This window comes from Lissotriton helveticus, chromosome 5_1 (genome assembly GCF_964261635.1).
Source record: "Lissotriton helveticus chromosome 5_1, aLisHel1.1, whole genome shotgun sequence".
Lineage (NCBI taxonomy): Eukaryota > Metazoa > Chordata > Amphibia > Caudata > Salamandridae > Lissotriton > Lissotriton helveticus.
In genome coordinates, this window is record NC_136065.1 from 750219567 (window position 1) to 750242371 (window position 22805).

General features: G+C 50.3%; 1 protein-coding gene across 4 annotated transcripts in view; it reads right to left on the reverse strand.

Moving 5' to 3' along the window:
* The window catches only part of GBF1 (golgi brefeldin A resistant guanine nucleotide exchange factor 1), a 2365494-nt gene that overhangs the window by 1390002 nt on the left and 952687 nt on the right, over positions 1 to 22805 (reverse strand). For all 4 annotated transcript variants that reach the window (XM_078643218.1, XM_078643217.1, XM_078643220.1 and 1 more), the window contains exon 15: positions 859 to 1042. In XM_078643218.1, the coding sequence (XP_078499344.1) occupies positions 859 to 1042 (184 nt within the window). The remainder of the gene's footprint in view (positions 1 to 858; positions 1043 to 22805) is intronic.

Genomic DNA, 22805 nt, shown 5'->3' on the forward strand with positions numbered 1-22805 from the left:
TTGGTATATTATAAACAGAGCCAAACGGGTCACAGAACTACCAACGGATGGAAGAAAGACGATCTAATAATGGAATTGGTGTACATGTCCATTCGCTACCAGAAAAGAGTCACATACATCTAGTATTTGAAATAGGGGTAGGCAAAATATTCCGTTCTGCCCACAGAACTGGGGAAATTTGGCCACTCTGCGTTACTGGACTGAGTTCTGGACAAATTCCGCCAATTGCACGTGGCGGAATTTTTCTCCCAAAAGCCTCTGAAACATGCAAGCTGGGGAGCAAGACCGTGCAACCTGTATTGTGATTTTCTAACGTGGTCAGTCACTGGCGGTCAGAGGGCTGATATTCAAATAGATTTGTTGTGGCTCAAGTAGATTTTCTACTCGAGCAACAGCAAAATCAACTTGAATGGCCATGCCTCTCTTGCACAAGGCATGGTGCAGTTTGAGTTGATTATAAGTGTTGCTCGCACTACTGGTACTACACTGCAGCGAGCACTGCATATTTTCTCCCGTTGGCGGAATTCTGCTCAATCTCAATGCGTGTTCCTGTCACTCTGCAGAATTCCACAGAGGGAAATTCCACAAGTTCCACCCACCTCTAATTTGAAATAGTTCTTCAAAGAAAAGCAAGTTGCAACAGTTCAAACCCAACACTAGATGACATAAGTATGCAGAGCAGGAATATCCACAGCCACACATGCAACATGTTTATTAAAAACTGCATTACTACAAAAGGTAAAACCAGCTTAAACGATTCAATGGGCAACTAATATGTTTACAATTTTAAAGAGATAACAATAAATAAACTTGTAGAGCTTGCAAAGAAAAAAAAAGGCAATTCAAAAAAGGACTTACTAATGCTAGATTCACTGCTTGGGTCACAAACGTCCAAACTGGGTTTTGGTGTCTCCTCCTGCTGTTCTATGTTGTTCAAAACCTTGGATTGGCAATGTGTTTCTATGCTATTAATTACAGTAAGTAGTGCTTCAAGTGAATGCAGGTGCGTAGTATACAAGTGGCCTGAAACGGGGAACGCATTCTAGAAGGTAAAGCACAGAAAATGGGAAATGGAGTACAGCTGCAGGCTTTACATCACTCAAGTAAACTGAACAGTAATTTACTTTTAATGTACTGTAAGGTTGCTCAAATATGGAAATCAGTTCTGATTGCCAATGCTTTTGCACAAAGGACAACATAATATTAGTAATCAGAATATCGAAAACACCCACATACTAAGATGGTGTAGTCAAAATCCTGACTAACTGAAAGTTGTTGTTAAAAGTAATGCCAAAGTTGCTTATCTTCGGTAACGATATATCTGTAAGAAACATTAGTTAGTTATAGATTCCTTACCTCAGAATTACCTCAAGGCGTCAGACTGGATCCGGAAAGATTTTTCATCAGCAGTAACTGCGCATCTGAAGGTGGCATTGGTCAGCTCTGCGTTCGTTATGATCTCCAGGATGACGTCGTGGCAGCTACTTAGACGCCGCCTTCGCGCACGGACGTCAGTTCTGTACACGACTTTCCGCGCCAGAAACGCAGAGCCATGCAAGGCACTGACCAATGGTGCACAAAACTAGGGCCATGAAAGGATATGCTTAACCCTAGGAATCAGTTTGCAGAACGGGGTGGATGGGTGGGGCGGTAAGGAATCTATAACTAACTAATGTTTCTTACAGATATATTGTTACCGAAGGTAATTAACTTGTGCATCTGAAAGAAACACGTTAAATATAGATTCCTTACCTTAGAATAGACACCCCACCAATACCAACCCCCGGTGGTGGGTATGCGAATCAAGAACACACAAGAAAGTCCTGGAGAACAGAACGGACAAAGAAGCCGTCTCTCCGGACTTGGATGTCCAGGCAGCAGTGTTTTGTGAACGTGTGCAGCGATGCCCACGTAGCCACCTGACAGATGTAATTTAGAGGCACTCCTCTTCCCAAGGCAGAGGTGGCTGCTATCGTCCTTGTGGAGTGAGGGCGTAGCCCGACCGGAGGCTCCTTTTTAGCCAGAGAGTAACAAGTCTTAAAACACAACACAACTTATCGAGAAATGGTGTGTTTGTGTACGGCCCTACCCTTCTTTGCACCCAAGTAGCCAACAAAAAGTTGATCATCCACCAGGAATTGTTTTGTTCAATTCAGATAGAAGGAGAGCGCGCACTTTGTGTTCAAACGGTGGAGCCTCACTTCCTTTGAAGGATGCGGAGGCGGAAAGAAGGTAGGCAAAATAATGGTCTGTCTGAAGTAGGAAGGCAGTGACCACCTTAGGAAGAAAGTGTAGTGTAGTTCCTATATTCCCAATAGGCTCTGCGCATTGGAATAATATATCCTTTAGATATGACGAAGGACTGAGGTCAACTAGGTCTCTATCAAATATATTAAACTTAATTAAGTGTGCCGACTAACTCAGAGGTCACTAGAAACTTTCTCGAATAAACAAGAAGGGATTTGTTTCTGACAACCGCATAAATGACAACTTTGTTTCTCTAGGACTAGAACAAATACCTTCTGAGTCGTGGAAACAATAGTTAAGTATCTCACTCAGTCAATCGTGCATGCTTCGTTTCTACAGAGAGTGCACAGAAATAGAGAGACGGGCGGTTCAATAAAAAGGGGTTAATTGAAGTCTTCTTTCTCATGCAAGAGAGGTGAACTGCTACAATCGTAAAACAGGCTGCAAAGTATAATGGGTACAGCAAGAATAGTATTATGAAATAATACTGTAACAGCATTGTATGGTTTCTAAGCCATATAAAATATATACATAATTACACAGGCTTATATACTCAACTGGTGCTTCTAAATACGCCTACCTCAAGTGTAGCTAACCTAGGTCTAGTACGAGGGAGGAAGTAAGTATTGTCTTTTTAGCATAGGTTTAGTTTGCCAAGAATCAACCAAAGCTTTCTCTAGGTTTCTAATCATCTCCGTACCTTAGAATGAAGGAGGTCTGGTATCTCGATTCCGGGACTCGATTTCCCAACACCCCGCAAGGGGAGTCAGAAACACTGAAGCAGGATTTCTCAGCTGAGTAGGGCAGCGTCCGAATCAGTGCGTCAGCTGGAGAGTCGGCTTCCTTCAGCACTTGCTGTAGCGAGCTGCGTCGGGCAAGTAGGTCGTCGAACTGCTCCGAACCACCGTGCTTTGCTATAGCAAGTGAAGGTATATTTATACCTTGAAGGTGTTTAGGAAAGTCATGTTTGACGTAAAGTCAGGCATATGAACGTCATGAAATGAACCCATAGGGAATAGTTGTTCATTGTAAAACTAACAGAGTTCTTGGAGAAATCTTTATTCAAGCAAGGGGAAGTCCCTAAAGGCTTAAGCGGGCTTTCCAAGAAATCGTTGTGACGTTTGGTGAACGGATGGAAGTAGCCATGCCTGTATTTGGGATGCATGGGCTATGCCTAAATAAGGGCTTGATTTCTATGCCTATATAAGGGCAATGCGAATTGTACCTATATAAGGGCATGAATCGGGGAAAATCCATTCGGAACCTAAAATGGTATACAACAAAAGGATGGACAAGTCCTGAGAACCACCTTGTTGGGATGAACAGACAAGAAAGGAGGTTTGGAAGAAAGACCCTGGAGCTCACTCACTCGTCTAGCAGAAGTGATGGCTACCAGAAAAGCAGTTTTAACAGTTAAGAGACATAGAGGACAGTTATGAAGCAGCTCAATGGGAGCGCACATTAAATAAATTAGCACATGATTCAAGTTCCACTGAGGCATTACAAATGGTATTGGCGGAAAAGCATGCGTTAAGCCTTTCAAGAAACGGTTAACTACCGGGGACTTGAAAAGAGAAGGCTGATCTGGGAGCCCAAAGGAAGGCAGAGATGGCAGAAAGGTAGCTCTTGATAGTGCCAAGACCAGAGCCCTGCTGGCCTAAAGAGAGAAGAAACAAGAGTACTTCAGACAGAGGGACAGAAAGGGGATCCTTAGCCTTTGCTGTGCACCATGCAACAAATGTGTTCCACGTGCAGGCGTATACCGTCTTTGTGGAGGGAGCCTGGCTGCCAAGATTACGTCACAAACAGGTCGAAAGACGTCAACTGCTGCTGCTCAATCTCCACGCAAGGAGGTGGACAATGGACAGGTTCGGGTGGAGGACCGTCCCCTGCTGCTGCAACGGTAGATCCTCCCAAAGAGACAGTCGCATCAGAGGATCGATGGCCAGCAGCTAGGGATACCAGACTCTTCGTGCCCAATCCAGAGCCACAAGAATGACTTAAGCCCGGTCGCACCTGATCTTCAGCACTCTGGGCAGAAGTGGTTTAGGCGGAAAGGCATACAACAGACGGCAACTCCACTCGCAATGAAAAGCGTTGCTGAGCGATTGCCACATTAGAAATAACAAAGTGCAGAACAGCTGACATTGCGCTTTCTCTTCGGTGGCGAATAGATCTAACCAAGGCTCTCTCCACTGTTGAAAGAGACCTTGCACCACCTCCGAGTGAAGACGTCATTCGTGATCCATCGTGCACCTGCGGCAGAGTTCATCCGCACTGGATTTCAGAGAACCTGCCAGGTGCTGAAGCACCAAAGAAATGCCTTGATGTTCCAGCCATGTCCAGAGGTGAAGGGCCTCCTGACAGACGGTCCACGACCCGACCCAGCCCTGTTTGTTGCAATACCACATGGTGGTGGTGTTGTCCGTGAACATCTGCACTCCTCTTCCCCGGACAGAGGGAAGGAATGCCTTCAGGGCAAGACGAATCGCCCGGAGCTCCAGAAGGTTGATGTGAACCCTATACTCAGCCAAAGACCAGAAGCCCCTGCTCTCCACCTCTCTCATGCAGCCACCCAATCCCAGAAGGGAGGCATCCGTCACCAGAGTGTGGTCTGGTTGGGGAAGGGAGCGGGATCTGCTATTGACCCAATCCTCGTTCTTAAGCCACCACTGCTGTTGATGAGCAGTGCCCTCCGAGATCTGCGTGCAATCTGACAGATTCCGCTGATTCTGCGCTCACTGGAACTTCAGGTCCCACTGCAGAGCCAGCATACGCCACCTGGCAGGATCGACCAGCAGGATGCAGGAGGCCATGAGGCCCAGCAGCCTCAGGGTCATTCTGACCAAAACCCGGGACAGAGGCTGAAAGATCGCAATCATAGCCCGAATATCCCAGACTCGCTGTCTGGGAGGATAGACTCGAAATTGCATTGTGTCCAGAACCGCTCAGATGAAGAGGAGCTTCTGAGAGGGAATCAGGTGCAACTTCGGCACACTGATGGAGAACCCCAGCATATGCAGGAGGTTGGCTGTAGTCTGGAGGTGGGAGACAACTGCCTGTGGCGAGCCCGCCTTCAACAGCCAGTCGTCGAGATAGGGAAGACTGAAACACCTAATCTGCACAGATGAGCTGCGACCACCGCCATCAGTTACGTGAACACCCGAGGGGTGCTGGTAAGGCCAAAGGGGAGCACAGTGAAGTGAAAGTGCTTGTGGCCTACCGTGAACCGCAGGTAACGCCGGTGGGCCGGCAGGACAGGGATGTGAAAATAAGCATCCTGCAAGTCCAACGCTACCATTTAGTCTTGCGGGTCGAGGGCAGACAAGACCTGAGCAAGCGTCAACATTTTGAACTTCTCATTCCGGAGGAAGCGATTGACGTCCCTGAGGTCCAAGATAGGACGCAGGCCAAGATAGGAGGCAGGCCCTTGTCCTTCTTGGAGCCCAGAATGTAGAGGGAACAACAACCACAACATATTTCTGGGACAGGAAAGAGCTTGGTGGCTCCCTTGGCGAAGCGAGCCGTAACTTACTGCTGGAGAAGGGCCAGCGCTGGGACGCTCCAGGGTAACTATGCGCTTTATAAATCCGCATCCATCCAGATGATGCCCTGACATGCGGTGGTATCGGGGTAGCATGGCCGGAGGGGTAGTCTCGAAGGGGAGGGAGTAGTCCCTTCGAACTATTGCAAAACCCACTTGCCCGAAGTGATGGTGTGCCAGTGGGAGAGGTGATGGTGAATCCTGCCTCCCACTGGCGTTTGCTGGGCCTGAAAGGTCGGACTAGGAGGGTTTGGAGGCTGCTGCAGAGGGGGTGTTGGTTGACTGGCCGGCGCGCTGGCCTCCGGGACTTCGCCGGTTGTTTCCACGTCCCCGGAAGCGTGTAGGTTGGTTAACTTGCTGCGGCCTGTGGCCCTGGGTGGGACTTGGCGGGACACCTCCTCTGTAGCCACGAAAGGGGCGATAAGCAGGCTGCACGGATGGGTGGAGAGGCCCAAGGACTTGGCTGTAGCCCGTGAGTTCTTGAAGCGCTCTAGGGTGTTGCCTGGTTTGTCGCCAAAAAGGCGATGGATATCAAAGGGCATGTCCATCAAGGTGTTCTAGACATCATCCAGGCTTACCGGCGAAGCGCTACCGACGTTGAAATTTTGCTGCCCAGAGAGTCGGCAGTGTCCAGCCCACAACGGATCTTAAAATTAGCTGCATCTCTCCCAGCTGCGACAGCCTGGGAGAGCTCTGCCCGGGCAGCCTCCGGACACTGAGGCAGCACTTGCGCCACCGAATCCCACACTGAGTGCGAATAACAGCCCAAGAGACATGCAGTGTTTAGAGACCGCAGTCCTAAGTTGGCGGAAGAAAAACATTTCTTGCCAAGATGGTCCAGCTTCTTGGATTCCCTTTCCGGTGGAGCGGTAGGGAAGGCGCTTTTGGAGGAGGAGGCTTGGACCACCAAGCTCTCTGGGGTGGGCTGTTGGGAGAGGAAAGTGGGGTTGCCCGGAGCCGTGCGGTGCGGTGACGTCGGACTATCATCCTGTCCACACGTGTTAGGCCTGGACCACATGCCCAAAAGGACGTCAGTGTGGGCCTCATTAAACAGCAGCCGGGGATCCGAAGAGCTCGCCGCCAGTTGAAGTACCTCAGTCAGGAGGCTAGACCTGACCGCCACCGTAGGAAGCTAGAGGATGAGAGCCTCAGCCGCCCAACGCATCACACCAGAGTATGGCGCTCCCTCCTCCGTAGCCACAGTAGGAGGAGACAACATGCCAAGGTCGGGTGAAATGTCAAGACCAGTGGCATCCCCCAGTTTCTCTCTCCAATCCTGCTCAGTATCAAGCTGGTCAGTTAAAGGGTCACCTGACCCCTCCCAGTCCTCCTCATCTTCCTCTGGGTGCCACTGTTGTTGGAAAGGGAAACCAGGAGTGAACATGGGAATGAAAGCCGTATCCGGCGTTGGATGACGCCGGTCCGGCTCCGTGTCCATGTCGGGAAGGAAGCTGGGGTAGACGCCGTCCGCGGGGCCGACGCCTCGGGCACAGTAGTGTTGCCGTCGGAAGCGGCACCGGTGGGGGTGTAATGAGGTCAACCGGCGTCGCTCTGGGTACCGGAAAGGGAGGGGAGCTCTGAGTTGACCCTTCGAGCTCCGCGCGCAGAGACGTGGGAGTGGCACCACCCGTGCACTTCGTCCGATAGGCCGACCGATGAGGGGAAGGCGAAGAGTGACTATGCTTCTTCGACTTCTCCTTATGCTTCGACTTACCCGACCCCGAGTACGAAGTTTTGGAGCCGGAATGATGGTGGCTCTGGAACCAGTCCCTCGACCTCCATCTCGACCGGGACCTCAAACAACGAGGAACTGACTGTTGTTGTTCAAGCAGCTTTCGGGATTGCTCCTGCAAAGCCTTTGGCGTCAACAACTGACAGTCAGAGCACGACTTGGGGACGTGGTTGCGCTACAGGCAAAAGAGGCACACGCGGTGTGGATCTGTCACCAACATCCATCGGGTACAGGAACCACAGGCCTTAAAACCGGGCATCCCTCGCGCACCTGTTCGGAGTCGGAGACTCGACACAAGACGTCGACAAAAGTCTAGAAAATTCTTAGTCATAAAATGACTGAGGTACCGCTCTTCCCGGATCTGCGCCAGCTGCTGCGGATAAAAAAAAGAACTGATGTCAGCGTGCGAGGGCGGCATCTAAGTAGCTGCCGCGACATCATCCCGGCGATCACAACACAGATGACGAACGGGTAGCCGACCGACGCTGCTGACCGACACCACATTCCGATGCGCAGAGGTACTGCTGACGAAAAATCTTTCCGGATCGAGTCTGAAACCTGGGGGAAATTCTAAGGTAAGGAATCTATAACTAACGTGTTTCTTTCAGATTCCTATGCTCAGTGTGGACACTGGCAATCTCCTTGTTCTATGCTGGAAAATAAATGTATTAAGGCGACCAGTACACAAAAGATATCACAAACACACAACGCTAACATATCTGGAAAAATTATCAACACAATTACAGTTAAGTTATTCAATAATTAGCCAATTTCATAAAAATCTATTACTGGAGTGGCAAAAATACTGTTAATAAAAGTGAACGGGTATATGGGACTACAGCAGAGAAGTGAACTTGAAAAGAAGCAATGGAGGACTATGCACCAAGTAAATGCCTCAAGTATTTGATAACTATAGTGCACTGTCAGATCATTAACTAGGTATTCGTCTGTACAATACTTAGCTGCATGGCATTTTAGTGTGGTAGGCCACCTAACCTCCTTTGACGCACAGGTTACAACATTAGTTAGTGTTGGTCCCTGCCCTTCCCATACCTGTAACGCCCCTAAAGTTAGTATTTAGGGGCACCCTGAACCTTCCTTCCTCAGATCCCGATTTCGAAACAAGAAAGAAGACCAAGAAGAAGACCCGCCATGCAGCTGCTAACCAGAGGACGACACTAACTGACTTGGTCCCAGCCCTATCGGCCTGTTGCTCCTTGAACCAGCTCCTGCTAAATCCTGGCGTCTCCTGCGGACAGCAACCTTGAGAACCCCGGGGGACCTGCCTGCCTTGACCCTCTTAGAGACTGGGACTCCCATGAGCAGAGGCTCTGCTCGAACAGCAATACCCCTGGTGCCAGCCAGGAACCGTGACTCCTACACACACTGCACCCGCCAAGCCTGGCCTGTGCTGGAGTGAAACAAGACCACAAGGACGTCCCCCCGGCGACTGGGACCAGAAGTCCAGTGCCCAAAGACCCTCCTCGACGAACCAGACGACGTCTGCAGCCTCAGAACCAGGGACCCCCCCTACCGCGACCAGCTGAGGGTAAGATTTCCCAGCGCCCCATGGCCCCCTGTGCCCAACTCCTGGGTGTCTACTTATCCTCCAAGATCCCTACTTACCCCTCGAAGTGTTGGTCGATCCAGAAAATCCTCCGTCCCCGAGCGTGCAGCCTTTGTTCACTTTTCACAATCTTCTTTAAATAACATTGACCGCCTGACGGCTCAAAAGCACCCTGCACCCAGCCGCCCGAGTGCCCCTGGCAGTGCAACCTTTCTCCTAATCTACTTCCCCATTTGCCCTGAGCAAGTAACCAGGAGCCCAGCTCCCAAAGCCGCGTGGCCTGCTAGCCAGCAGCCACCAACCAAACGCCCCCTGCCTGGGCCCAACTACCTCTGCACCCAGCTGCCCCTGTGCCGCTGAGGGTGTACCAACTGTACCTACCTGACCCTGGGAGACCCCTGAGTCTGTGCCAGAACCTTAACTCTGCCAGTCGAGTACATACCTAAAAGTCATTAACTCACGTTTTGCCCACAGGCCAACACTGACTAGTTTCACTTGGAAATTCTTCTAAGTGTGGAGTTTTGGAACTTTAAAATATTCACCTAAAATCAGCCGAAGAACGAATTACGTTTTACTCACCTGTTATCAGGAGAGACCTCAGTGCTGGACCTTTTAGCCCAGCACCACCCCTGAAAAGTTATTTTAACCGTACTTACCAGTAACCTGAATTTTCTCCATTAGGAAACCATTGACTGTTTTTCTGTGAAATTTCTTCTAAGTGTCGATTTTCGCAAACAACAAATATTCTTTAAAAATCGTACCAACTACCAATGTTGATTCAGTATTTACCCAATTGGTTGAGCTAGTTTACCTGTAAGTCCCTAGTAAATGGTGCACTTGGAATGTTAAGTTAGGGCCCCCCAGGGATTGCGGCACTGGTTATGCCACTAAGGGTGAGACATGAGTAAAACAAGAATCACACCCCACTATTTGCAGTCTGGAACAGCAGTTTATATGGTGGCCCGTGTTTACCGTTAAACGCAATGGCAGGCTTCACGGTGGTGTATGTTTAAGTCACTACAATGGCCGGCCTAGCAAATCATAAGCCAGGGTGCAACTTCTCTCCTGGGAAGAAGTATGAGTTACTTACCTTCGGTAACGATGTATCTGGTAGAGACGTTGTCTAGCCGCATATTCCTTAACTTAGAATATCCCCAGGAGTCAGACTGGATCCGGAACTTTTTTGCAGCAGCACCTCTGCGCGCCGGGGGACGCTGCTGCACGACCCCGCCCTGACGTTGTCCGCGTATGTGACGTCAGCGAGGTCATATAAGTCCCTCCTGGCGCGCTGACGTCCGTTTTCTTCGGAGAAACTTTTCCGCGGCACAACGCGGAGCCACCAACAAAAAACTGAAAGTATGGGAACAGTGTGCGAGGGATGAAAAATCTGTTAACAAAGGAGGATGGTGGAAGACATCATCATAAAGGCAGAATTAGACACTGCCAACATATAAGTGAAAAGCTGTGAGAAAGAGCCCTGCAAGCTAAGTGAAGACCCTTCCCGAGTGCAGCAAGGGAAGAACATCGCAACAGAACGAAAAAGACTGATATTGCCATGTAGAACTGTGGCGTTTATTAAGAATGGGACACAAAGGTACAACAGTCCACCGTAGGAAGGTATGAAAAGACTGGCACTTTCCCTATAATAACAGAGGTGAAAACAGAGCACAACTGACCCCCAAAGAGGACGAGCAAGAGGAGACCAGGACCCCGAGTCAATAGAGAAGACGGAAGGAAGGGAAGGTAACTAGAGAGGAAAACGTATCTCCTTGTTAACAAAAGGCACCGTATTATAGGAAAGAAGCCCCTCAGCAGAAGATAACTGTATATGGAAACACTCAAAGGGGTGAAAAAAACTGAACTCCTGTGAGAGATAACCCAATGGCAACTGAAGAGGAAGTGGAGAACACCATTCGGCAAGGTCCTCGCAGGACAGGAAGGCTGGGTTGGCATTAAGGAATCTGCGGCTAGACAAGTTCTCTACCAGATACATCGTTACCGAAGGTAAGTAACTCTTGTAGGAAGGTGGATATCTGACTATGGTTACCCCAACTTTTTGCCTGGTGTTTTGCTGGTTTTTGACTTAGTTGGCCTGGGATCCTGCTATTTAGGACCCCAGGCTTCCTGCTCTCTCTGTTAAAATGGACTCCATGTACCTTAGGTACATATCCAATTGGATACTGGGTCACCTTATCAGTCCCTGTACAGTGTACCTTAGGTACCCATGGCATAGGTGCACTCAGGGCCTACCAGGGGCTGAAGCATGTATTATGCCACCCCTGGCTGGCCATCTAAATCTGACACAACTGGCTGCATGACAGCTGGGGCAAGGTGGTGTAAACACCCTTTGCTGTAGATATAGTATACCTATATCTAAACCTAAAATGGACACATATATTCCTATCAGTCACTCCTATGGAAGGCCTTATCAATCCTGAAGGCAGAGTGCTTGGAATTATGTGAGATGGTGCTCTGGCATGAGCTGAGCCCGTTTACAGCTTGCGGAACCAAGTCCTAATAGCTGTTCCATGATAACGCTATACCATATACTCTTAAGTGCATTATCTACCTCGCGGTAAAATGCTAACTCTGGTATAACATTATCAAAACATGTCGAGTAAGGTGTCATACGATTTGGAATACTACCCCCTCGCCAATTCTGGCGACGGGGGTAGCATTCCACCCTTCTAGAGGGACACGACATGTAGATAACTGTGAACCCCGGTTAAAGTTAACTCGAGCCTCAGCATCACAAGATGGATGCTGCCACCACAGACACAAGTCTGACCTCCTGCTGCTGGGAGTCCTTCCAGCGAGGGAGGCTCAGACAAAGGGTTTCCTGCCTTGGGAGGTGCTAGCACCACCCCAGACAGGATTTTGTGTATTAGGTAGGCCAAGGCTGAAAGGAATGAGACATGCCTGGGGCACACAAGGTGCCCTGTGCATACACCGGTTCCAACCAGTTGCTGGGTCACTCCAGCCCCAGCTCTGGCGGGAAACCGGACAAAGGATAGGGGGTGTAACCACCCCCCTTCCTGGTCCCACCCAGGGGAGGGACCTAGTCGTAGTGCAGCCCCCTTTAGCTGAATAAAGGTAGGAGCTGGTCCCATTCCCAGTTAGATTAATCTCGACAACTTCCACGAAGAAACTCTTGACCTTCGACCTCCTGAACATCAGAAGACTGAAGAATCTCCCCTATGGTCAGGGAGTGACCATCCTGCTTCGCAGGCACCATTAAGCTCTTGTGCGGTTTGCTGCAAGTCCTTCCTTCCTGGAATCCGACGACCCAGCTCAACGAGACCCGGACCTCCAGACCCCTCTGACCTCTACCCACATCCACAGCACAGCTGGGACCTGTGGGTGCGACGAGCAACGTGGAGACGGCCATCTTGAAGAAACCTGCACAGTGCTTCCAGCACGACCACCGAGTGACCCTCGAGTAAGTGCATCGGGGACTGAGAAGCCCCACACCGACACAGCACCTGCATCAAAGACCAGCCCCCCAGCCTCCACGAGATCTGCGTGGGGCCCTTTTGCCTCGTTGCTGCCTTTTCCTGTTGTCTGGTCACTTGCCGGCTGGCTCGTGACCTCAGACGACGACCCGAAGATTTCGACATTGCTGGTCTGGTCCCCCAGACTGGCCCTTGCTTCCTTGTGAAAGAGAAGCACCCCGGACCCTCCTGGTCCACACCAGACGCCATCTTTGTTCCACCGCGTGGCTTGCGCTGGCCAAGGCCTGTTGACCAGATCGACGATCCAACACCGCCATCAGCAGCAGACTACGTGGGACAGCTCGTGCCTCCAGCCTGGTCATGAAGAACAGATCCTGGTCCGCGCAGCTACAGAGAGATGCGACCCTTCCTTCCCCTGAACGCGGCGACAGCATCTGGTTCCCTCCTGGTTCCAGCACCGTCACTGGCTAGTGACCAAGACTCTGTCCCCTTCCCTTTCAGGACTTCTCCTTCCTAGTTCCATCCTTGGAACCACCGGACTCCTCAATCTGGCTGCCTGCCAGCAACTCTTTGTTTCAGGCATCACCGGGAGCAACGCAGCAAACTCGACGCCACTTCAGCCCTATGCACCCGCAGCCTGTGGGTTAGGTAACTAAAGCTTCTAGGTGCTGAAATCAGTGTCCACTATCCTAGTGTCCAGGTCCACTGTTTTCCCTCCATCCAGCCGGGTTCGTCCGGAATCCGTAACTTTGTAAACTGTAGTCTCCATAGACGTTGGTACGCATCCCGCGTGAGAGTTTCCACTCTGCAGGTGAGTCCCGTGGGCCTCCTGCTCCTTACTTACCTAGTTTGTAGCGTAGTCCCAGCGATCCTCCATCCTCTGGATCTCCTTACAGTACTTTCCTTCCTCGCATTCCATTGTTTGTAGTATATGGTTTGTCGTGCCCCTAAGGCACACGTGTAAATATTGTGCTAACTCGTATTTCCTTCTCAGTATTGTCATGTGCTTAGCCCTCTGATCTCATAAAGAGTTCAGAGGTGTTGTTATTAATAAATATATTGTTTATTTTCATAACAACCTGTGTGGTGTCCTTTCATCTGGTATTCAAGGGGTTATATTGTGGTAAAACAGCTGGCTTCAAATGCCAAAAGAGTTTAGCCTAAGACTGCTTTGTCCATGCTACCATTAGGATAGCTGGTCTATAAGGTTGACTTCCAACCAATCACCATAAGGGTTGTTTGGACTGATACAAGGTGGTCACTAGAACTAGTGAACATCATATATCAGGCCAACTTCTCACAACTCTTACATCTGATAGAGACATCTAGCCGCAGATTCCTTAACTTAGAATAGATACTACGGGCATACCCCAAAGGGGAGGTGGGTCTGCGACAGAACAACAGAAAGCGCCAAGCATCCGATCCGACAACAGAGTGACAGATAAAGGGGGGAGGCTGCGTCAGAACAACCAGACAGCAACGCAAGCAGCTCGGAAGAGCAGAAATAACGGGATGGTAGAAATTCTAAAAATGCCTGTATAGCGCTACACCATACCCGCATAAAAACTGACAGGTAGAACGGCAAAAAAGAGAGAGCGAGAGAGAGAGACCACTCTCAACTTGATGGCGCACAATGAGTACACCGACCGAAGCTCGAAAAGAACCTGAAGAGATGCAACCAGAGCCTAACAGACTAGCCTACTGAAGGAAGGCTGAAGGAGCCGCTGCCAGGAGCACAAAGGCAAGAGCTAGAACCTGAGCAATGCGCTGGGAATTGCCAGCGGGACAAAAAACATACCTAGTGAACATCCCATCCTAAAAAAGGAAATTAGGGGAAAACAGCATCAATTTTAAACCCACTGAAGCAGGTAGGGACATGCAGCAGGCAAACGGCCATAGAGACCTTAAAGTGGGCTACACAAAAAGCATAAGAGTGCCCGACCGGACAGTATGAAGCCAAAGTGAGAAACAATCCACAATATAGACTTGCAGGCAGTAGTCAAGGTCCACTGCTATCAGAAGAGCTGTCAAGCAGGCGGAGCTTTAACAATAGTAAGTGAATATTTGGAAAAAAGGCATATCCGAAGGAAGTGGCCAAAAGCACCAAGGTAACGAATCGTGGGTAGGGTCTCAGAATCCGAAACCAAACACTCCAGAAAAGACATGTACAGTGTTGAACACCAAAAAGGGAGCATTTGTCAAATTGGGAAATCACTCCAGTAAGCGGAAGCAAGGAGGAACCTATGGGCAACTTGCAAAAACTCAGAAAAGCTCCACCCGACGTAGGAAGAGGAATACCCAGGCAACCGGCATGTACACATAAACGTATAACATATAAATACGTAGAGACAGAACTAGCCAGGAGCATGAACATGTCCATACTGGATCATACCTAGCACATTGAACACCGTACAACGGACCACCAAGCGACGCATGGAGCCCACAGGATATCCAGGCCCAGGTGAGCTAAGCAGAGCTATATAATAACATGGATATGCACATCCCAAACAATGGCGAACACCCCTTCGGGCAATAAGCCAAGCCAAAAGAGCACAGTAACGAACCGAACCCGTAAACAGGAGTTCCGAGTCGTATGTCATTACCGAGCTGAACTACCGGCTCAATACCACAGTCAGATGACCAGACACAGCAACCTGTGGAACACGGCCACAACAGCCAGCTTAAAGCAAAACACATCCAAGGGATGCCAATAAAAGGGTCATCACCCTTGACCACAGAAAAAGAAGATGTAAGGCTCACTGCACATGTTAAACACAAAGCACATCTAAAGGATGCAAAATGAAAAAGTACCACCATGGAAGACAAGCCTAAGAAGACCTAAGGGGGAGGGCGAAAGCCTGCATGGAGCAGGCGAACCGCCGATTCAGAGTGAGCATCAAACAGCAAAACCCCATCAAAGGGTAAATCAACAAGTCGCTCCCTGATATTTTCAGGGAAGACACGATCTTGCAACCAAGCGTGACGCTTTAAGGCAACAGAACCCGCCATAGCTCGGCCCAAAGAATCCGTAGTATCTAAGGCTGAGCGGATTGTGAATTCGGCACGGTCGCGGCCATCCCGGAGGAGGTGATGGTGATCAACGCGAACACCTGCGGAGGTGGCAGAAAGCAAAGACTCTGCAGAGTCCCACAGGGCAGCGGTAGCCCGAGCCAAAACAAACATTATATTTAAGGACCGGAGGGCTGCACTAGTGGATGCAAAGATGTTCCTACCCCATGACTCAAGTCATCTGGACTCCAGAGAGGGAGGAAGAGTTAGTAGGGCAGGGAAGGAAAGGCAGTCTGCAACACAAACCCCTGTGCATCAGGGTGCACAAAAAAACAAACAGGATCATGTGGAGCTGGATGGTGGCGGTGCAAAACTGAACGAGCCACCGGGTCACCTGAAGCAGGCTGAACCCAGGTACCCAAAAGGGTATCATAAAGGGAAGCATCAAAGGGCAGAAGCGGCTCCACATTCCCCGACCCACGGTTAAGAACCTCAAGTAAGGGGTCCACAGACAAGGGGGCAGAAGGGAGTTGCATGTTTAAAATGCGCGTGGCCAATGAGACCACTCTCAAAAAAGCCATACCAGCCTCGGTAGCCCTCCGCGGAGGGGACAGCAGCTCATCAGTGGGGGAGGGTTGTAAGCTGACCCTCCCAAGACACTGAGGGTGAGACCAATGCCCCACGGAAGGCAGCCCCATTGAAGAATGAGGATCCTGATGGGGCTCCTGGGGCGGACTTTGCCTCAACCAGGAAAGGATGCGACTCCGGAGAAAGAAGCAGAGGAGAGTCGCGCCGACCCCGGCTCTGGACAGGTGGCCACCTGCCTGAAAGGCCAGGGTGTGCTCAAGGCCGGGCTATGAGCACCGGCAACCACCTGCGATGCCACAGAGAGCCCAGCGGGGCTATGCAGTGCGGCAGAGGCGCTGTGGGTCATAGAGGGGGAACCAGCTGGGCCGTAGCCTGATGACTCCATGTGGACCATAGAGGGGAACCCGACCGGGCCGCGCCCTAATGACACCACATTTCCGACGTTCCCGGGGGCAAAGGCTCAATTGGCACCGGGGGCGAACCAGCCAACGAGTCCGTCAGGGATCCCACAAGAAGCGGAGGCCCCGAGGACGCCCCAGGAACGGGGTAGGACCCAAGGGAGGTCTGTAAAGCCGCGGTATATATCTCCATTTGGGCCCGAGTCGCCCCCACACCCGGAAAGTGTAGGTAGAGGGGGGGTGACTGTCGGAAGCGCCATCGAGAATGTTCTGGGAACCAGTGTCCCTGACAACAGAAGAAAGGAAGGTAGAAGACCTCAGCGACAAGTGCCTCGACTTACCAAGTGGCGAACGACGGCCCCGGACCCCAGAGGGCGATCGACGGCGGAACCGGACAGTAGAAGGGCTGCCGGCGATGAATAGGCCGGGGGACGAGAAGACTCCGACCGGGACAGCCGTGCAGAGAGAAGCTACATACGGCGCTCCCGCCGAGACACCACATACAAATAAGATGCGGGTCCATCACGGACATCTGCAGCGAACAAGAATAACTAGTTTTAAAGCACGAAGGCATCGCACACTGTTCCTGACGCAAAGCGTCGAAAAGGAGGCCTGAAAGCAGGCCAGAGAAACCGCTCACTCCGGATCCGCTTTGAACGTGGAAAAGAAGGAAACTGAAGTCAGTGAGCCGGGAGGGACTTATATGACCTCGCTGATATCACGTACGTGGACAACGTCAGGGCGGGGTCATGTGGCAACGTCCCCTGGTGTGCGAGGAGCTGCTGCAAAAAATTGCCGAATCCAGTCAGACGCCTGGGGATATTCTAAGTTAAGGAATCTGCAGCTAGAGGTCGCTATCATATCAAGTATTTTACATGTTCTGGTAATAAAATCAGCAAACTGTAATTTTTACTATGGAAAAGCTTGGTTACCCAATTAGCGAGGGAAGAGTTACCCACTGAATTCTCAGCTGTGCTAACTCTGGAAAGGTACAACTGAAGTGGGTCAACCAAGGTATCAAAGAACAAGTTACTTTCCTTCGGTAACAATGTATCCTGTAGAGACATATCTTAGTTGTAGATTCCTTACCATAGAATTTCCCACAGGTGTGAGTTGGGATTCGGAGATTTTTCAACAGCAGTACCACTGCACAACGGTAATTGGCATCGGTCGGCCACACATCTATCGTCGGTGTCGTGGGCGCCTGACTGATATTGCGGGACCTACATTGATGCCTCCCATGTATGATGAAGTCCGTACTTAACACGAATTACCATGCCAGAAGCGGAGAGAAATGACAGACACATGAACACTGGTGCGTCAAAACTAGGCCCTACCCCTAAAAACCAGTGCGCAGAGTGGGATGGATGGATGGGGCAGTAAGGAATCTACAAATAATATATGTCTCTACCAGATATATTGTTACCGAAGGAAAGTAACTTGTTAATCTGAGAGAGACTATTAGTTGTAGATTCCTCACCTTGGAATAGATACCCCAGGAAAATCAACCCCGGAGGAGGGTCTGCAAACCAAGATCACACTCTGAAGTCCTGAAGGAACAAACAGGTAAAGTACCCGTCCCTCCGGACTATGCTGTCCAGGCAGTAGTATCTGGTAAACGTGTGCAGGGATGCCCACGTCGCTTCCTGGCAGATATCAAGGGGGGAACTCAGTGTGCTAATGCAGAGTTGCCAATGTTGTCCAAGCGGAGTGAGCACACAACCCCACAGGAGGTTTCTACTCCGCTAATGCATAGCATATTTTGATGCAGAGGACAACCCCAGCTCTCCAGTTGCGAAGTGGCCTTTTTCATTTTGAATTTCTCTAGCACCTTTTCTGTGTCTGGACTACTCATGTATAGACCCCCTGGTCCGGGGAGAGTTTTCATTGATGAGCTTCTGGAAACTCTCCCTTCATATGTCCTCCGCTACTCTAATTTTCTCCTATTAGGGGATTTTAATTTGCATTTGAAAAACAAAGGCTGTAAAGAGTCAGACGAGTTTTCTGTTGGTATTCAGGCGTTGGGTCTGAATCAATTGGTTCATTCAGCCATTCAGCCACGCTAAACAAAGGTCACACATTGGACAATATTTTAACTAACTGAGCTGGGACAGTAGCCTCATTTCCTATTCCGGTAGTTTATTGATGCCGGGTCAGGCCCTCCCTGGGAGTTGCCCAAAACCAACACTGGTCCGGAAGTGGGCTTTATTAACTCAGGATGACTTTGAAGGAGCTCAAGAGGATAGCCTCCCAGAGGTGGGGGATAACATACTGAATACCGATAATGTAATATCTAGTTGGATGTTGGAGGCAGTGAACTCCCCGATTCCGTTAAAACAATGTAAAAGTGGGCGTACCGCTGCCTCTGCAAAGTGGTTTTCGCCTGATTTGGCGCTAATGAAAAGAAATTGTAAGCATCTTGAGCGCCAATGGAGGAAGAACTACAGGGACGAGAACAGACTGAAATATCTGGAGGCTTTGAAGGTCTACCATCGTCAGATCAGGAGAGTGAGTAGGGAATAGTATTCTGGGAAAATTGATTTAGCTAAAAACACTACGAAGGCCATTTTTAAGGTTGTGAAACAACTGTCCTCTCTGGAACGAGTAGCACCTGCACTTCCTGCTTTTATGGACTACTGTAATAAGGTTGCTGACCTTTTTACTGATAAGATTGCTAAGATCTATGCCACTTTTTCAGAAAGCAGCAGGAGTTATTGTGAGAAGTTGGCCTGGTATATGATGTTCACTTTTCTAGTGAGCACCTTGCACCAGTCCAAACAACCCTTATGGTGATTGGTTGTAAGTCAACCTTATAGACAAGCTATCCTAGTGGTAGCATGGACAAAAGCAGTCTTAGGCCTAACTCGAGAGGGCATGTGAAGCCAGCTGTTTTACCATATGCAATCCCTTTAATACCAAATGAAAGGACACCACACAAGTTATATATTATAAAATATATGTATTTATTACTAGAATAATCCTATGTACTCTTTATGAGGGCAGAAGTACAAGCGTTTAAACAAAAGAGCTTAATATCATACAAAAGTTGCACAATTTTGGATAGGCCGGGTGGCCCGTAAAACCATATAATAAAATAGTGGTATAAGAACCACGTCACGAACAATGGTAAGGCCTAGGGCCTTGAGAATCGCTGGGGCTACACTGGACTAACAGAAGTTAGGACGTGGGAGGCCCACAGGATGCGGGTGCTGGGTCTAAATGCACACGCGTGCACCAATAGAATTCAATGGTGCGTAAAAGTTAGAAAGTTGCAGATTTGGAAGTCTTCCGACAGGACTAGAACTTAACCACTTAAAACTAGGACACTAGGGATGTAAATCTCTACAGGAGCACCGTAGTCCTCGCGAAACCTCACCCACAGGAAGCGGGTGCATAGGTGTCAAAGTGTGTCGGGTTTCGTCGTGGAGTTCTATGGAGCCTTGGAGAAAAGATGCTGCAGGCGACCAGGAGAGAAGAGTCCGGTTGGATCCAAGGGTGGATCGAAGATGTAGAGTACCTGAAAGCAGAGGGGACAGCGTCTGGGTCACTAGCCAGTGACCAGGAAGGAACCAGGCGATGTCGGGTTGCGATCAGGTGATGTCGTGAAGCTAGTCTCCGCTGCTACGTGGACCAGGAGGTATCGACGATGACCAGGAGCTGGGCACGGACTGTCCCACGAAGGCTCTCGCTGTCAGCGGTGTCGGATCTCGATTCGGAGTCAACAGGCCTTGGCAAATGCAACCCACGCAGGAATCGAAAATGGCTTCTGGATCAGACCAGCAAGGTCTGATGGGCTGCTCCTTTTTCAGGGGAGCAAGGGCCAGTCTGGAGCAACCAGACCAGCAGTGGTAATTCGTAGGTTCGTCGTCACAGAGGCCACTAGCCAAAGGGCAAGTGACCGGACAGACGCGTCGAGCACGAAAAAGCAAAAGGGTCCCACGCAGCACTCGGTGAGTGTGGAGAGGTGATCTTCGGTGCAAAAGCTGCTCGGGCTGGGGCTTCTCAATCCCCAATGCACAGCTTCGAGGGTGCCTCGGGAGCTGCACGGGAAGCACTTCGCTGACTTTCCAAGATGGCCGGTTGTGAGAAGTTGGCCTGATGTGCAGTGCTCACTATTCTAGTGATCACTATATATCAGTCCAAACAACCCTTATTGATGATTGGTTGTAAGTCAACCTTATAGACCAGCTATCCTAGTAGCATGGATACGAGCAGTCTAAGGCTAAGACTCTAGAGGGCGTGTTAAGCCAGCTGTTTTACCATCACATTACCCCTTGAACACCCAGTGAAAGGACACCACACAAGTTGTTATGAAAATAAACAGTGTATTTATTTATAACAAGACTACCCTGGCTCTTTATGAGACAGGGAGCTAAGCACACAACAAAACTCTTACGAAAATACTTTAAGTTAGCACGTTATACACAAATGCCCGAGGGGCACGAAAAACCATATACTTTAAAAGTGGAATGCGAATTACTAGCAGGTAAGTAACAGTTCTAATAGGCTTTGGAATCGCTAGGACTGGACTAGGGAATCGTTAGATTTCTACTAGGAGACCCAGGGGACTCGGGTGCAGAGTGTGCACTCTCACGCGGGATGCGGGACAAAGTCTATGGAGGCTAGTAAAGGCAAAGTTAGTGTTCACGGGCGAACCCGACCTGGTAGGGAGAAAACGACAGTGGATCCTGACCCTTGGATAGTGAGGCTATGCTGGGACACCGGAGTGCCGAAGTTACCTAGCCCAGGGGCTGCAGCTGCATAGGTCTGAAAAGACGTCGGGGATCTCGTTGCCGGACCAGGAGCCTGGAAGGAAGAAGTTGCTGGCAGGCGACCAGTGAAGAAAAGTTCGATGGATCCAAGCCTGGATCAAGGAAGAAGAAAACCTGAAAGCAGAGGGGACCAAGTTCTTGAATCACTAGCCAGTGATTAAGTGGGCACCAGGATGGCACCGGGCGAAGTCACCGCAGTCAGGTGAGTGGGCGCTGCTGGGCTCTGCAGTCTCTCGGACCAGGAGGCGTTGTCGGCGACCAGGATGGAGGTGCGAGCTGTCCCACGAAGGATGAAGTCGTCGGCGTCGAAGTTACCCAGGAGTGGGCAACAAGCCTTGGCTAATTCAAGCCCACGCGGTGGACTCAAAATGGCGTCTTGAGTGGACCAGGAGGGTCCAGGGTGCTCCTCTTCTGGAAGGGAGCAAGGGCCAGTCTGGAGCAACCAGACCAGCAGCAGAAATGTCGTCGGGCGTCGTCAGGAAGGCCACAAGCCAGCGGGCTAGTAGCCAAACAACGCGGTGAGCAGCAAAAAGCAGAAGGGCCCCACGCAGATCGTGGAGATGCTGGAGGGCTGCACTTCGGTGCTGGGGCTGCTCAGGGTGGGGGCTTCTCGGACCCCAAAGCACTCACCAGGAATTCACTCGGCGGGCTTGCTGGAAAGAAGTCGTGCAGTCTTGAAGATGGCCGGTCCCTCGAGGTCTCGTCACACCCACGAATCTCAGCGTGACTGATGATGCAGGTAGAGGTCAGAGGTGCCAGGGAAGCCGGTTCTCGTCGAGCTGGGCAGTCTTGATCCGGAGGAGAGACTTGCAGCAGACCGCAGTGTTCTTAAGATGGTGCCTGCGGATGCAGGGTGACTACTCCTTAGTCACAAGGGAGAAATCTTAGGAAGAAGTCTTGAGTTCCTTTCGTGGAAAGTAGTTTCAGGATTCAAAGATGATCTGATTTGGAAGGGGGCCAGTTCCTACCTTTATCCTGTAAAAAGGGGCTGGCACGCGACTAAGTCCTGCCCTAGGGGTGGGACTAGGAGGGGGGTGGTTACACCCACTTCCTTGGCGGGCTTTTCCCCAGCACAGGGTCTGGAGTGACCCTGGAACTGGTTCCAGCCAGCCTATGCACAGTGAGCACCGGGGTGCCACGTGCAGTCACCTTCCTCTAAAGCCCTGCCTACCTACAATACACAAAACCCTGTCTGGGACGGTGCTGGCACCGCCCCTGGCAGGAAACCCTTTGTCCTTATCTCCTGCTCTGGGAGGACTCCCAGCAGCAGGAGGGCAGACTTGTGTCTCGGTGGCAGCATCCATTTTGTGGATGCTAAGGCTCTGTCTGACTTTTAACCGGGTTATAGGTTACAGGCATGTCGTGTCCCTCTAGAAGGGTGGAATGCTAACCCCGTCGCCAGAATTGGCGAGGGGTTAGTATTCCAATTCGTATGACACCTTACTCGACATGTTTTGATAAAGCGATACCAGAGTTGGCACATAACCGCGAGGATT